Source organism: Chrysemys picta, chromosome 3 (assembly GCF_011386835.1).
Source record: "Chrysemys picta bellii isolate R12L10 chromosome 3, ASM1138683v2, whole genome shotgun sequence".
In the NCBI taxonomy this organism is placed as follows: domain Eukaryota; kingdom Metazoa; phylum Chordata; order Testudines; family Emydidae; genus Chrysemys; species Chrysemys picta.
In genome coordinates, this window is record NC_088793.1 from 178296408 (window position 1) to 178313520 (window position 17113).

The window sequence follows — 17113 nt, forward strand, 5'->3', positions numbered from 1 at the left end:
GCCGGTGTCCCTGCCCTGTCCCGCCCCCGCGCGGGCGTTCGCCCCTCCGCGCTCACTCCCGGGGCTGAGGCCATGGGTAGAGGCCACGCCACTCGCAGCCCGGTGATGCTGAAATGGACTACAACTCCCAGCGTCCCTCTGGGTGCCTAGGGAACACCCCCCCCCCCGCGCTTCAAAGGGGCGGGGCGGGACGGAACGGTCCGGGGCGGGAGTGGAGAAAGTGGACCGGCTGGCTCTGCAGGGTACTCTGCCGGCCGGGGTGCCAGCGCTGGCCCTGGGCGAGCCTCGCCTGGCTGCGCCAGCCGCTGTCCGTCTCTGGCATGCGGCTCTAGGGCGGGGTACGCGAATGACGAGGCAATGCAGTAGGTTTCCTACAGATATTTTTTGTCACCTACATGTAAGACCGGTGTTTTCTCGGTTGTAGGATATATGGCATAATAAGTTACTAAGAAAGGGATTTCACGGGTCTTCCGTCTGCCCCTCTGCGGGACTCCTTGGGAGGCCCTGGATCTTGGTACCCATTTAAAGCCTGCCTTTCCTCTCTTTTGCTGTAGAGAATGTTACTAACGCATACATCCAGGGGTGCAGTAGTTGGGATTTCTTGGGTAGTCAATTACTTTTTGTCAAGGTCTAAATTTCTTGGTCAAGGTATGGTCGAGGTCCATACTCCAGAGAACATCATAAAAAACAACAATGATGGTAATAAGTAATACAAAGATGTTGGGGTCCATTCAAAAGTGCCTGCTGGTCCAGCTTTGGCCTGCAGTCTGTCTGTTGACTACCCTGCTTTAACTGGTGGGACAGCTTTCAGCAGTGATCTAAATATCAAGTTTGCAGGTCCTAGATTTTATGCAACAACTGATTCGAAGCATGTGCACAGCTCACTTCAGCCCCTTATTCTAAGCTAAGTTCCATGAAGTTTACTGCATGCAAATTTTTGGACAAGACACTTTTTTAATTACTTACTTATTTGAACAAAACAACGAGGAGTCCTTGTGGCACCTTAGAGTCTAACAAATTTATTTGGGTATAAGCTTTCGTGGGCTAGAACCCACTTCATCATATGCATGGAGTGGAAAATACACTAGCAGGTATGTTTATACATAGTACATGAAAAGTACATGAAAGATGAGAGTAACAGTAACTACACATCACACAACAAAAACAGTAACCCAGGATCCAAACCCTGCAACAAACCCCGGTGCCAACTCTGTCCACATATCTATTCAAGGGACACCATCATAGGACCTAACCATATCAGCTACACCATCAGGGCTCGTTCACCTGCACATCTACCAATGTGATATATGCTACCATGTGCCAGCAGTGCCCCTCTGCTATGTACATTGGCCAAACCGGACAGTCTCTACGCCAACGAATAAATGGACACAAATCTGACATCAGGAATTACAACATTTAAAAACCAGTAGGCGAACACTTCAATTTCCCTGCTCACTCAATAACAGACTTAAAGTGGCAATTCTTCAACAAAAAAACCTTCAAAAACAGACTCCAATGTGAAACTGCAGAACTGGAATTAATTTGCAAACTGGACACCATCAAATTAGACCTGAATAAAGACTGGGAGTGGATGAGTCATTATAAAACCTAATTTTACCATACTAATTTCCCCCTACTGTTACTCACACCTTCTTGTCAACTGTTTGAAATGGGCCACCCTCATTACCACTACATAAGTGATTTTTCCTCTGTTGGTATTCTACTGTTAATTGAATTGTCTAGTTAGACTGACCCCCCACCTGGTAAGGCAACTCCCATCTTTTCATGAAGTATGTATAAATATACCTGCTACTGTATTTTCCACTCCATGCATCTGATGAAGTGGGTTCTAGCCCACAAAAGCTTATGCCAAAATAAATGTGTTAGTCTCTAAGATGCCACAAGGTCTACTCGTTGTTTTTGCTCATACAGGCTACCACGGCTACCACTCTGAAACCTGTTACTTGTTTGAGATGCTGTGCATGGACTTAAAAGGTGGCATGGGGTCTTGTGAGAGTAGAGTTTTGCCTTCATGTCTTCTTCATTAACATTTTCTCTCCGTTATCATGTGCAGTATGCTGTCCCTTCATTTTCCACTCTAACACCAGAATTGTCTGTGCACTGTGTGTGTTTCTGAAAAAGGATGACACCAGAGCATCTGAGACATCAGATGTGCTGGAGTCCTTTCAGAATGAGACCTTATATACAAATTTAAATAATGTTTAGTGGTAATGTACTTATTTAAATAAGCAGTGTAATTTAGTGGTTAGATCATCATAGCAATTGGGAATAATGACTCAGTTCTGCTGCTGACTCAGCATGATGTTGTGTACATTAGGGAAACTTTGCAAAAAGATCCCACTCTTGCTAATGCCAATTCAGTTCCGTTGCTGTTAGCAACATTGGAAAGCATAGTGTAGACAAGCTGCTGGGTTCAGATGGTGTTTTAGGGTTTGTCCACACAATGGGTTTATTTCAGACTAACTGGCATTTTTTCAAATTAAAATGGACTGCATCCACACAACACAATTCTTCTGAATTAACTGGCTAGTTAGTGCAAACTGGATAATCCACTTTAATTCATTCCAAAATTAATTTCCAGTTGTAATATTGTGTGTAATTAATATGGAGTTTGTGTGGCTGCATCAGTATTTCAGGTTAATTTTTTCAGTCCTCCCACTGGTCGGACACTGCATTGTTTTACACCAGGACTGAACTGTCTGCTCACCTGTGTGCCCTTTGCTGCACAGGGGTCATGATGACCAGATGTTACCTCCCTATTTAAATGCTGGTGTGCAGCCAGAAACGCTCTGTTTGTGATTACACGCTCCTGGAGCATTACAGCAGTGCTATAGCAACCATGCCTTGTGCGTCTGTGGGGAGTCTTGCAGAGGTCATGGATTTTCTTGTGATCTGGGGGAAGGAATTGGTGCAGTCCTGCTTTAATAGTAGCCACAGTAATAAGAAAATATTCAAGTATATAGCTAATCAAATGACCAATTGGGGTCACTCCTTGGACTTGGCTCAATGCTGCAATAAAGGGCAGAAGCTCTGTCAGAATTATAAAAAAAAACAAGGACAGAACAAGGACCTTTGGCCATACTCAAACTACCTGCCCCTACTTTGAGGACCTGGATAGGATTTTTACCATCTAGGCCACCATTGAAGTTCAATATGTTGTGGAGAACACCAAGGAGAATCTTGACTAGTACTCTGAAGTGGAGGATTCCCTGCAAGCCAGGATTTCTTTCCCATGCAAGACCCCAAGCCTGACCTAGAGGAACAGACTTCTGATACCCAGGCAGATACCAGACTGACAGTTTTGAGGAGGGGACCTCTGCCTGTAAGTATTGCGTGCTATATTACAATAAAATGTATAGGTCATTTTAACATATTGTTCCAGGTGCCCAATGGAAGCCACCAGTTTGTGTGGATGAGAGCTCAGCTTCTCATCCCCACTTCCCTTTTACTCAGTATGGTAGCTGTGCCAGGGAATTTCAGCTCTGGAGGGATTATATCCCTGATATTTTCATTTCTCACAGCCATCTGCCACCTCATCTTCCTCATGCTCCCTCTCCTGGTCAACTGCCATGGTCTCCCAGGCTTCCTGCCCTGGTTAAAGTAGGAGTGCCAGAGTGGTTTTTTTTTTTAAAAAACAACCAAACAAAAAAACACAGCATATAATGCAGGCACATTTATTGAAGTTACAGAAAAATAATGCAGCATAAAAAATACTTTGTTTCAGAGTTTGATCAATGCCCTGAGCTTTCAGTTGTCATAGCATTTTATGAGGTATGTTTCCAAAAGGGTGACAATTAATGCATAGAGATGCATAGGCACTTGGCTAGCTGTAATAAGACCATCAGCATTGTTAACAATTACAGCAGAACTGTATTTAGCAGTATACTTTGTGCATGTTGGCAGGTGATTTTAAACAGAATTTAAGGCAAAGATAATGCTGTATATTGGCAGAAACACTGCAGAGTACACAGCCTTCTTAGGATTACTTCTGTGGGTAGCCTACCTCTTCCAGTCCTGCAGCATTTCTGGGGGTGAATAAAATCACTGCATAGATTTCTGGTTTGCTCATCCCCTTTTTCAAAAAGCCTCTTATCTGCCTCTGTATTAAGGTTGCATTGTCCAATGCTAGGACTGCCTGCAGAAGTGGACGGGCAGACAAAGTATGGCACCTGCAAACATCCTAGCCCCTGTCCTCAGCCCAGGTAGACCTCCAAATCCTTCTGCCCACCCCTAGGTTCCTTGCCCCTGCAAACCACCAGTCCAAACCCCTGAACTCTGCTGCCCACCTTAGCCAATCATAGCCAAGGCTCCTGTACAAAGGGAAATTCAGGTGAAATACTTATCTCCCCAGTTGGCAAGAGACTTGAAATAGCATTCTAGAACTGAGGAGAAAGCATCATTTTATAATTGTTGCCATGGAAACTTGAATCACTTCAATAACTACTTGTTCTGTTTCTCAGCTCCCCCTGCTTCTGCATCTGACACCCTATGGCCCCCAAGGGCAGGAACATTGTCAAATGCAGAATACCTGATCAATCAGAAAAGGGAAGACCAAAGGCGAAGCGTTTGGGGACTTTGTGACAGCATCCCAGAAGTGGGATAAGAAGACAGAAGAGTAAAGGGAAATTCTTCTTTCAGAGAGACAGGACAGAGGTTCTCCGTGCTGACCGAGAGGAAGGCAAAAAACATGCATAGAGAGGGAGAGATGCTGATACAGCTCCTGGAACACATGCAAAACCAGACTGTCTTGACTGAGAACATGTTGGCACAATGTTCTGCTACAGCACCACAATCCCAGCACAGACATGTTCTGCAGCCCATAGAGAATAACAGGTACTGGGAGCAGCAGTACCCTTCTCAAAACTCAAGCCACAGGCATTTCCCTCTCCCCACCATATCACAGGACTCTGGAAACAGTGACTTCTGGGAACCCTCCTTCACCCTTACAATGACAGATGATAGTTTCTTTTCACGCCATCCACAACCCAAGGCAAAGCCAACGTGCAGAAATCCTGCACATACAGATGCTTGTGACAAGTGTAGCACCAGAACTTTTTTCTAATGTGGTGAATATCTGCACGATGATGTTGTATAAAGTTTGCGATGTTTTGCATTGTTTTCACTGTTTTACGTTGTGGTTCATGTTGCAATGGCTAAAAATGTAGTTTTGTTCAACTAATGTTTTTGTTTGCACTGCTTGATGTTCGGTAATGGTTAATTTTGACAAAAGTTCAATAAAGGTACATAAAATACCACATATCCTGTACATGTAACAAAACACTCTTCCAAAAAAGTACCACAAAGCATTTAAAAAGCAAAATAAACTTCTGTTTAATTAAATCCCTACACACACACTAATGAAACCATGCCACAATTCAGCTGCTAGTCTCAAAGTAGGTGCACAGAGTGTCCTTGACCGTGTGGCCTTGACTATTTGCTGCAGTTTGCAGAGGGAATCTCTTGGCTGTTCATAGTATCAGTCATGAAAGTGTCTGGACCTCCATCTCCCACCCATCAGTGAGGCTCTCACAGATGTTGTGCAGACCATAGCAAGCAGTTGTCACATATGGTATATATTGCTCAGCAGTCTTCAGCCTCTCCCTCTCAGATCTCCAAACACACAGTCCATTGTCATTCTTCAGTTACTCAGGGTATATAGTAGAACAGGTCCTTTCTCTTGTTCAAGTGTCCAGGAAAAAGCTTTATATATAAATCAGGGGATTAGGAAAATAAGATGAGTCTCCAAGAATGATGGAGGGAATCAGAATACTGTTAAGGTCCATAGAGATCCTGCAGCAACTTTTTCCTTAAATAAAATAAGTGTGATTTTTGAAAGATTCTAGTGTCATGGACCTTTCCATACCATCCCACGTTAATATTGGTGAACCTGCCACAGTGATCAACTGCACCATGGAGATGTACTCATTCTTTTAATGAAGTCTGAGCTCTGGGGGTGATGAAAATGGATATAATACCTCAAATTGGTGTTGCAAGACTTAAGCAATCAATGTACCCTAGTGATGTCAGCTTCAGCAACCTTGTATTTTTTTTTCTGTCATGCCCCCTTCTGTGCATTCTTCCATGTTCCCTTTAAACCTCTTCTCAAAATTTATTTTCCAAGTCACCTCCTTTTCTTCAAATGATTGCTCATGTCAATTCCAAGTAGATGTGTACGCGCCGCCTGCACGATCGATGGAAGGTTTTTCCACTAGTGGTACCTGTTGGGTCAACTGTGGAGCCCTCTGGAGTGGCGCCATTATGGCAGCGTATGTAGGTTCCTGCCGACCTGCCGCTTCTTCAGTTCCTTAACGCCAGTGACTGTCGTTGGAGCTACTTCGTTCTCTTGCTTTGCTTTTCATAGCGAATGTTTATTCTTGTATTGTATATAGTTCTACTTAGTATAGTTTTTCTAGTATTTTAAGTAGTTAGTTCATAGACTAAAAGAACAGGAGTACTTGTGGCACCTTAGAGACTAACAAATGTATTTGAGCGTAAGCTTTCGTGGGCTACAGCCCATTTTTTCGGATGCATAGAATGGAACATATATTGAGGAGATGTATATACACATATAGAGAGCATGAAAAGGTGGGAGTTGTCTTACTTAATTGGCCTCTCAGAGTTGGTAAGACAACTCCCACCTTTTCATGCTCTCTGCTCTACCTTTCTTGGAAAGTGGCGTTCCTAATGGCTATAACATCAGCGAGGAGGGCGTCTGATGGCCGAGCCCCCTTATTCCATGTTTTATAAGAACAAGGTACAATTGCGGCTGCACCCAGCTTTCCTCCCAAGGTAGTTTTGCAATTTCACGTGAATCAGGACATCTTTCTGCCAGTGTTCTACCCTAAGCCACACGCCAATGACAGGGAACGCATATTTCATTTCCTGGATGCCAGACAGCCTTTTACATTGATCGAACAAAGCCGTTTAGGAAGTCGATGTAGCTCTTCATCGCTATTGCCGAAAGAATGAAGGGTCTCCCTGTTTCATTCAGGAGAGTCTCCTCTTGGATCATGGCCTGTATCAGAACATGCTATGACCTAGCAAAGATTCCAGCCCAAGCATTGGCAGCACACTCCACAAGAGTGTATGCTTCATCTGCAGCATTTCTGGCATAAGTCCCAATTCAGGACATCTGCAGTGCAGCAACATGGTAGTGTATCCACACCTTTATGTTGCACTATGCAATCACACAGCAGGCTAAAGATGATGTTGCGTTTGGTAGAGCCGTGGTACAGTTTGCAACTCTGTGAACTCTGACCTCTCTTCTGGGGGACTGCTAGGGAGTCAGCTATTTGGAATTGACATGAGCAATCACTCGAAGAAGAAAAAACAGTTACCTACCTTTTGTAACTGTTGTACTTCGAGATATGTTGCTCATGTCCATTCCAAGACCCACCCACCTCCCCTCTGTTGGAGTATCCGGCAAGAAGGAACTGAAAAGATGGCAGGTTGGCAGGGACCTATATACACTGCCATAAGGGTGCCACTCCAGGGGGCTCCACAGCCGACCCGACTGGTACCACTAGGGGAAAAACCTTCCGATGACTGTACACATGGTGCGCACACACCTACTTGGAATGGACATGAGCAACACATCTCGAAGAACAACAGTTACGGAAGGTAAGTAACTGTTTTTTCCATATCACTATTAAAAATCTCACTCTTGTCAAGTTGCAAACAAGAAGAAAGTTATAATATAACTGACAAACAAGCAATCTGATGTAATGGAATCAAGTTGTGCAAATATCTTACCTGAGTAACCTCATGTTCTTATTATTGTAACCCCTGTCTATCTGAGGTATATATTTTGCCCTCATTACTCTAATAATATAAAGTTATTTAAGGCATTGCTCTGCTCAGCATTGCAAGACCTAAATGATGTAGACAGCTAAGTCTCCATGACTAAGTCACTTTTTGAAATAGGACTTAGCTGTCTAAGGCTATGTCTACACTACTGGCCCCCGAATCGACACTCCGGGGATTGATGCACTGGGGTCGATTTAGCGGGTCTAGTGAAGTCGACCCCGCTACTCTACCCCAAACAAGAAGAATAAGGTACGTCGACTGGGAGTGTGTCCCGTCGACCCAGCATTGCGTGAACCCCGCGGTAAGGCGACCTAAGCTACATTGACTCCTGCTACGTTATTCACATAGGGAGTTGGCTGATGTGATTGCAGAGCCATTGACCATTATCTCTGAAAATTCGTGGCAGTTGGGGGAGGTCCCGGACGATTGGAAAAAGGCAAATATAGTGCCCATATTTAAAAAAGGTAAGAAAGAGAACCCAGGGAACTACAGATCAATCAGCCTCACTTCAGTCCCCAGCAAAATCATGGAGCAGGTCCTCCAGGAATCCATTTTGAAGCACTTGGAGAAGAGGAAGGATATCCGTAACAGTCAACATGGATTCACCAAGGGCAAGTCATGCCTGACCAACCTGATTGTCTTCTATGATGCGATAACTAGCTCTGTGGATATGGGGAAAGCGGAGGACATGATATATCTTGACTTTAGCAAAGCTTTTGATACGGTCTCCCACAGTATTCTTGCCAGCAAGTTAAAAAGGTATGGATTGGATGAATGGACTATAAGGTGGATAGAAAGCTGGCTACATTGTCGGGCTCAACAGGTAGTGATCAACGGCTTGATGTCTAGTTGGCAGCTGGTATCAAGCGGAGTGCCCCAGGTGTCGGTCCTGGGACTGGTTTTGTTCAACATCTTTATTAATGATCTGGATGATGGGATGAATTGCACCCTCAGCAAGTTTGCAGATGACACTAAGCTGGGGGAGAGGTAGATACGCTGGAGGGGTAGGGTCCAGAGTGACCTAGACAAATTGGAGGATTAGGCCAACAGAAATCTGATGAGGTTCAACAAGGACAAGTGCAGAGTCCTGCACTTAGGAAGGAAGAATCTCATGCACCGCTACAGGCTGGGGACTGACTGGCTAAACAGCAGTTCTGCAGAAAAGGACCTGGGGATTACAGTGGATGAGAAGTTGGATATGAGTCATCAGTGTGCCCTTGTTGCCAAGAAGGCCAGTGGCATATTGGGCTGTATTAGTAGGAGCATTGCCTCAGATCGAGGGAAGTGATTATTCCCCTCTATTTGGCAGTGGTGAGGCCACACCTGGATTATTGTGTCCAGTTTTGGTCCCCCCACTACAGAAGGGATGTGGACAAATTGGAGAGAGTCCAGTGGAGGGCAACGAAAATGATTAGGGGTCTGGGGCATGTGATTTACGAGGAGAGGCTGAGGGAACTGGGCTTGTTTAGTCTGCAGAAGAGAAGAGTGAGGGGGGATTTGATAGCAGCCTTCAACTATCTGAAGGGGGGTTCCAAAGAGGATGTAGCTAGGCTATTCTCAGTGGTGGCAGATGACAGAACCAGAAGCAATGGTCTCAAGTTTCTGTGGGGGAGGTCTAGATTGGATATCAGGAAACACTATTTCACTAGGAGGGTGATGAAGCAGTGGAATGGGTTACCTAGGGAGGTGGTGGAATCTCCATCCTTAGAGGTTTTTAAGGCCCAGCTTGACAAAACCCTAGCTGGGATGATTTAGTTGGTGTTGGTCCTGCTTTGAGCAGGGGATTGGACTAGATGACCTCCTGAGGTTTCTTCCAACCCTAATATTCTATGATTCTATGATTTACCACGGTAGGGAAGACATAGCTTCAATCGCTTTAAGCTTTGCAATGATGAGCAGAGCATTCCTTAACTACCTTTTAAAAATCTGGGCATGAACATCTCACAGTCTATAATGTATTCATCCTCACAATACCCCTCTGAGGCAGCAAAGTACAACAGTGCACTGAGACTAAGGCCTGGTCTACACTAACGAGATAAGTCGATCTAAGTTATGCTATGTAACTTAAGTCAACATAGCTTAGATCAATTTACAGAGGTGTCTACATGATGCTCTCCCATCGATATAGCTTCTGCCTCTTGGGAAGGTGGAGTACTGAAGTCTATGGGAGAGCACTCTCTCATTGACTTAATGTGTCTTCAACAGACAGCCTAAATCAATGCCTGCTGCATTGATTACAGAAGCTGGATTTAGCCGGCAGTGAAGACAAGCCCTAAATGATTTGTCCTAGGTCACATGGGAGGTCTGTGGTAGAGTAGGGAATTGAATCTGGATTTTTGAAGTCTTAGGCTAGCACCCTAGCCACTTAACCATCCTGCCTTACCCTCACCTATTTTCCCTGTATCACCTGTTTTATGTCTGTATATCTGCAATCAGATTCATGCAGAGCCTGACTGAAATCTGTAAGATGCTACATGGGTGGAATGGTCTATGCACCTCCAATTGCAGGATCAGGCCAAAGGTTTGTATATTCTTTTGGCCCAAGGATTGTGTCTTTACTTGTTAATATGAAGTATGTCTTGAGTGTTCAAAAATTAGTAATTTGTAAAGCATTTGAGAAATGGTATCTTTCATTCAAGGATAAGTGCAAAGTATGTATTATCCAGGGATAGTGTCAAGATAAACCAGTTTCAAAACAATTTGAAGAAAGACTTTAAATGTTACTGAAACACAAAGCAAAATTTTACCTCCCAGGATGGCAATAGTGTAAATACTGCCTAAAATTAACCCAAAAAGGGAGTTCCCATTAGATGAATTAAACTGGGCAGACCTGACAATCTTGGCTCAGATTTTAAGAATATGTTGTCTGTTGTAATTACAGACTTGCTGGACTAATAGTAACTTTTTTGCCCTCTATTCTCAGAGTGAGCTGAGGAAGGATGGATTTCACAGAGGCCTATTCAGACAGATGCTCCAGTGTTGGACTTGCAGCTAGAGAAGGAAATGTCAAAAGTTTGAGGAAACTAATTAAACAGGGATACAGCGTTGATGTTCCTGATAACAGAGGGTGGATGCCAATCCACGAAGCAGCATTTCACAACTCCAGTGAATGTCTGAAGTTGTTAATTAATGCAGGTAAGGAAAACTTGATTCAGGATGAGGCAAGTTATTTTTATTTTCCCTGCTCACTTCCCCTATAAATAGAATATAACATAAGATAAACCAACCTCATTCACTTTTTGATTTCTTTTGTGAATTTAAATGTGGTTAGGGTGAGAAAAAATATATGATAAAAATGGCACCTTTCTGCTCAAGGGTAGGAATACTCTATGGATGTCTTTGAAATATATATTCTTACTTTTCTGGAAAAAAAAGTTTTCTCTATTGTTAAGCACTGCTGATCGAATTCTGAGATCCCAAGTGGAGTTTGCAGTGCTGAAGTAGTAATTATCTTATTATATTACATAAAAAAACATGTTAAAAGAATGTTATTTAGGTTGCAAAGTCAAGCACTCATAAATAAGGAAATGCCAAATTTAAGGTTGCCAGAACCTGTTTACTTCAGATGGAACAGGAAATGCCAAACATTCTGTTCAAGTGGGGTTTACAGCGCAGGCTTTCTTTATCTCATGGACTCTGGTGATAATGTACATGTACAGCATTAATGATCATACTAGGCCTAATTTGGCCTACAGGCAACTTTGGTATTTTGACATAATGAGTCTGTCAGTCCCCAGTAACACTAACTGTCCTGCCTGATGTGAGCTCCCATAACAGAGGTCAGATCTTACATCTGAACCCAGCATCATTGCATTTGATAGTGTGGATGCTGTCTGGTTAACTACCATCGGAAGAAGCTGTTCAGCTGAAGTCCAGAACATATTGCTGCATAGCCAAGGCCCTCATTTTCAGGGAATGTATTGATCTTTATTACAAAAACTAAAGAACAGGTGAAAATTAGTGTAAAAAATTAATTTCAACGGTTTTCTGGATGTAAATATCAGGGTTAATATTGGGGGAATGGGAGGACAGAAAAAAACAAAATAAATAGAGAAAAATATAAGAATACTTCTGACCCAGCTCCCCATTCTGGAAAGAGATGACAGCTCAGTAACTTCAGAACTGGGTGTCAGGTCCAGGGGATTGCCTTGGGGTCTGCCCAGGTTACCTATCTGCCATCTTTCCTTTTGGAGCAGGGTCTGGGGAGTTCCAGCATTTCCTTTTTTTAGGAGTCGAGCACTGACATCCATAGGGTAACCAGATGTCCCGATATTATCGGGACTGTCCAAATACTGGGGTTTTGTCTTATAGAGGCAATCTATTACCCCCCACTCCCATTGCCGCCCCATCCTGATTTTTCACACTTGCTATCTGGTCAACCTAGAAATACCCACACACACATGTGCATGTGTACCTTCCACTACATTGCCTTACTTTAATAGTCTCACATTTACATTTAGACTAATGTATTAGTAACATAAACACATCTACATAATATAATATATTGTTTTTTTTTTAACATAATCAGTATTCTCATGTACTTGTGTGGTTCAAAATTAGTGTGAAAATTGGTAAAAACTTAATAACTTTTGTAAAACCTGGGAAATTTTTGGTAAAAATGGTAAATACCGAAAATGAAGGGCCTTGGGCATAGCAGAAAAGACTTGATAGGCGACTTGTGAACTAAATGGAAGAGGTGTTCCCTATTTGGACAGCAGAACTCCACCTGACTCCCTTAGGAGTCTTGATTCCTATGGTTCAGGACTATCTGCTATCCCTAAAGCATTCAGGGCTATCCATCAGCTGCATAAGGGTACAATTTACAGCAAAATCAGCTCATCATCCTCTCATTCAGGGTCACACCCTACTGTTTCCCACCCTACTGTTGCTAGATTCTTCATGTTTCCCCCAGTCTGGGAGCTTCCTCCTTCCTGGAACATCAGTATCATTTTAGTTGGTTTAATGGGGACCCCTTTTGAGCCCTGAGCAGCTTGCTCTTCACACCATTTATCTATTAAAACTGCCTTTTTAGTTGCTATACATCAGCTCAAAGGGTAGGGGAAATTCAGGTCCTCCTGGGTAGGGTTACCATATTTCAACAATCAAAAAAGAGGACGGGAGGAGCCCCGCCCTAGCCCCGCCCCTGTCCTAGCCCCGCCCCGTCCTGTCCTAGCCACGCCCCTGCCCCTTCCACTCCCTCCCACTTCCTGCCCCTTCAGAACCCCCAACCCTCCCCCCCACTCCTTGTCCCCTGACTGCCCCCCAGGACTCCACCCCCTCCCTAAGCCTCCCTGCTTCTTGTCCCCTGACTGCCTCCTCCTGAGACCTTCCCCACATCCTAACTGGCCCCCTAGGACCCTACCCCCTACCTGTCCCCTGACTGCCCCAACCCTTATCCACACCCCCACCCCCTGACAGCCCCCCCCAGAACTCCTGACCCATCTAAACCCCTCTGCTCCCTGTCCCCTGACTGCCCCCTCCTGGGACCCCTGCTCCTAACTGCCCTCCAGAACCCCACCCCCTACCTAAGCCTCCCTGTTTCTTGTCCCCTAACTGCCCCCTCCTGAGACCCCCCCACCTGTACCCTGACTGCCCAAAACCTTACACCCCCCAACCCCCAGACAGCCCCCCCTGAACTCCCTGACCCATCCAACCCTCCCCCCTGTTCCCTGTTTCTTGACTACCCCCCCCACCCCAGAACCTCCCTGCCGCTTCTCTGGCCCCCGGCCCCCTTACTGTGCTGCAGAGCAGCGCGCTCGGCAGCGGGGGAGAGCAGCAGGGTCGGAGCTCCAGACCAGCGATCAGTGAATGCAGGGAGGGAGGGGGAGGAGGGGAGTGGTGTCAAGTTTCAGGAGAGAAGTGCAGGAAGGGCTCTGGCTCTGGCTCTGGCTGTGGGAGCCCCGGCTGCTCTGTAAGCCGTGCGCACGCTCTGCATGGGGGAGGAGGGGAGGAGGGGAAGTCCGGACATTGACAAATTCCCCCCAGATGCTATTTTTAACCCGAAAAAGCCGGACATGTCCGGGGGAATCCGGACGAATGGTAACCCTACTCCTGGGTAGTCTTCCTTACATTGTTACATAAAGACAGTGACTCCCCCTAAGTTCTTACCAAAAATGATCTCAGATTGTCATTTAAATTATGTGATTCACCTGCTGCTTGTCTTTCCCAAGCCTCACTCAAAGCAAGGGGAAGCCAAACTGGACCCCTTAGTGTGGTTAGTGCTCTCTTATATTACTTCAGCAGAAAAGACCCTTCAGGAATTCGCCAGGCTATTTGTAGCATTTCCAGATAGGGTGAATAGTCAGACAATAGCTATCCAAAGATTGTCTAGATCAGTGTTTCTCAACCTTTTTGATACCAGGGACTGGCTTGCTGTGTCAGAGAGATCTTGGGGACTGGCGCTTGTCCACAGACTTGCCATTGAGAAACATTGGTCTAAATCAGTACGGCAGTGTTAGTGTCAAACTTTCTAAAGGGTCACAGTGAGCTTTCCCACTAACCTACTGGGTTGCAATGCCACTCACCCAAATTCGGCCTGGCTGCCCCTCCATCTGATGGCATTGTGACTTGGCACAGAAGGTCACAGTGCCCACCAGCACTCTGATGCTGAAGCTGAGAATTACTGCCTGGAAACTTTGCAAATATTTAGATGTATGCGCTTTTAAAAGGTTTCCTAGCCTGTGCACGGTTAGACAGCAGAATCAAAGGCCTGATTCCTTTATTGAGATCAATATATTAATGGCCCCAGTTTCACCTAGATTACACTGGAACATCCCACTTTATAAATGAGGGGGATGGAAGACTCCAAGTTTTAAAAAATAATAAAATTGGCGGGAGGGCGGGCTGATTCAAAAAAAGTTGAGATCCCCTGGCCTAGACTGTATTAAATCATGCTGCGCGATAGGTAGTTTAGATCCACTCATGCTAGTTAGAATCCATTCCAACAGGGCTCAGGCAGCTTCTGCAGCTTCTTTGAAAAGGATCCCTATTTTATATTTTCAGGGCAGCTATGTGGGATGCAGTTTACACTTTCAGCCAACACTATTCCTCAGTTGAAACCTCAAAAATCTGATGCCTGCCTTGGCCAAGCTGTCCTGCAGTCATTATTTAAATAGGACTTCTAATACCAACCTCCTGACTATGAGGTCTTGCTAGTCATCAGAAGTCGAATCCATGTGGACAATCACTCAGAGAAGAAAGAACAGTTACTTACCTTACAATAACTTTGGTTCTAGAGAGGTATTGTCTGCATGGATTCTACAACCTGCCCTTGTTCTCTGCTACCATGGAGTCATATACCATCTGGATTGTGTCTTGGTGAAAGAACTAAGGGATGGTTGAGCCTGCTTCACCCTTTGTGCCCTTGGGTGGGGGTTATGAGGGGATCCAAGGCACAGGAATCCTGTAAGGTAAGTGACTGTCCTTTTTAGAATTTCATGTTAGAAACATCTTTTTTAATTCTCCTTATTCTTAGCTCCATCTGATAACTACATAAAATCAAAGACATTTGAGGGTACATGTGCATTACATCTTTCTGCAAATAATGGATGTTTGGAAAGCATCAATGTTCTCTTGGAGGCAGGAGCTGAGACTAATGATGTTACTTATGAAGAAACTACTCCGCTATTCCTAGGTGATGTATATATATATATATATATATTTTTTTTTTTTTTTAAATCAAACAATGCTGGATATGTAGGAAAAAGTCATGGTATTACCCCACAATTCTTTCACTGTCCAGCAAGTTTCACGTTCTTTTGTGGCCTGTATAGTGGCATGGCTTTGATTCTGAGATGCAGACATTGCTGAAAACTTCTTTAACTTTTCTCCTTTTCTATCTCAATGCATCTGATTCAAACAATGTTTTTAAAGGGAACCCACAAAGTGGAAAACTTTTTATTTTATCCCTTTTTGTTTCTTTGAAATATAAACAAAGACTGGAAGTTATATGACTTTTAAATGTAAGTCTTCTTTGTTTTGTTTTATTCCTGCCTACTCTTACATTAGAAATTCAGGTCTGTCCACTCTTGGTCTGTCCACTCTTACTCCTAGAAGACTTGTGCATGTTTATTTATACTATTAGCATACTGATATTTCTGGACTATGCTGGGGGTTGTTGAGAAAAAATTCCTGTCTTTAAATTGTTAACTTCAGTGCAGCTCCAAGCCAAAATCCTTACAGCTGCCAGCATTTTTAAACAACCTATTGATTAGAACTTTCATAAGCTGAGTTGGACAACATGGTATTAAAGAGTCATTGGCTGTGGGAGCCTTGTCTATGATAGTGCCCCTTCGGTCAATATTCGTCGTGGATCCCTGCTGGAGTTAGCAATGGCAGAACATTTTTGCTAAAAAAAATCCATACCATACACAAAGCCAGATGACTGGAGGACTAGTAAGACTTATGAGGTCATAGGAGTAGGAGAGCAAAACTTGAGCAACTGACAAGGGAATTTTTTTAGTCAGCCCTTTTAAAAACATTTTATTTTATTTTATTTTATTTTATTTTATGTTTACACTACCTAACTCAAATGCCTGATAAGTAATTGGGAGGAAATATTTCTCTTTGTAAAAGGTTCTGCAAATTCACTTCTTCAGTTGAGAGCTGTTCCTATTCCAGTCTGCCACAGAGTCCTGCAGAAAAACACAGAAGAGAGAGCTTGATATTCTTGATCTTTCTAAGTTTAGGAAAAAGCTCATCCCTAAAGGGGGTCTTCAGCCATACCTTGCAATCTACAACCATGATTTTGCCCTCTTTAGATGATTATTATTACTCACAGTCACAACTCACATACCTCTTCAGTCTCCACATGGAACATGCAACCTTAACTCTGACCACAAACATCAGCTATTGAAAAAACATAACATCCCATACTCCTTCACTTACATCAGCTAAATCAAACAATTAGAAATATTAAAAATGGAAACTTTCCAAAATGATAAACATTATTACAGACTGTTTCCACTTAAAACAATTCTTTCCATTTACCATACTGTAACACAGCACTTAAATCTAGCTCTCAGTTTAAAAAAACTCCATTGTCATGCACACTAACCAGCTACTTCCACAAACATCAATTCAACATTCTGAACAATTGTAAATCATCCATTTTAAACCAGTCAACATGTTGCAATTAAAAGTTGCATGTTTTGTGTGGAAGTGGAGGATGGAGGCACTTATGCTATGATGTGGTTGTGGCAACATGGAGAAGGTGAAATCATGGCTATAAATTGCAAGGGATAGTTGAAGTTTCAGGGTTCGATCCTGCACCATTGAAGTCAGGAAC

General features: G+C 43.8%; 1 protein-coding gene across 22 annotated transcripts in view; it reads left to right on the top strand.

Moving 5' to 3' along the window:
* ASB3 (ankyrin repeat and SOCS box containing 3) overlaps positions 1 to 17113 on the top strand; it is a 158886-nt gene that overhangs the window by 35585 nt on the left and 106188 nt on the right. For 12 of the 22 annotated variants that reach the window (XM_008173052.3, XM_065590715.1, XM_065590704.1 and 9 more), the window contains 2 exons: positions 10751 to 10962; positions 15302 to 15460. In XM_008173052.3, the coding sequence (XP_008171274.2) occupies positions 10767 to 10962; positions 15302 to 15460 (355 nt within the window). In that variant the 5' untranslated portion in view covers positions 10751 to 10766. Of the gene's footprint in view, positions 1 to 8; positions 363 to 7540; positions 8292 to 10750; positions 10963 to 15301; positions 15461 to 17113 lie in introns of those variants that run through there. The other 10 variants (XM_065590705.1, XM_065590717.1, XM_065590718.1 and 7 more) reach the window with 6 other exon arrangements.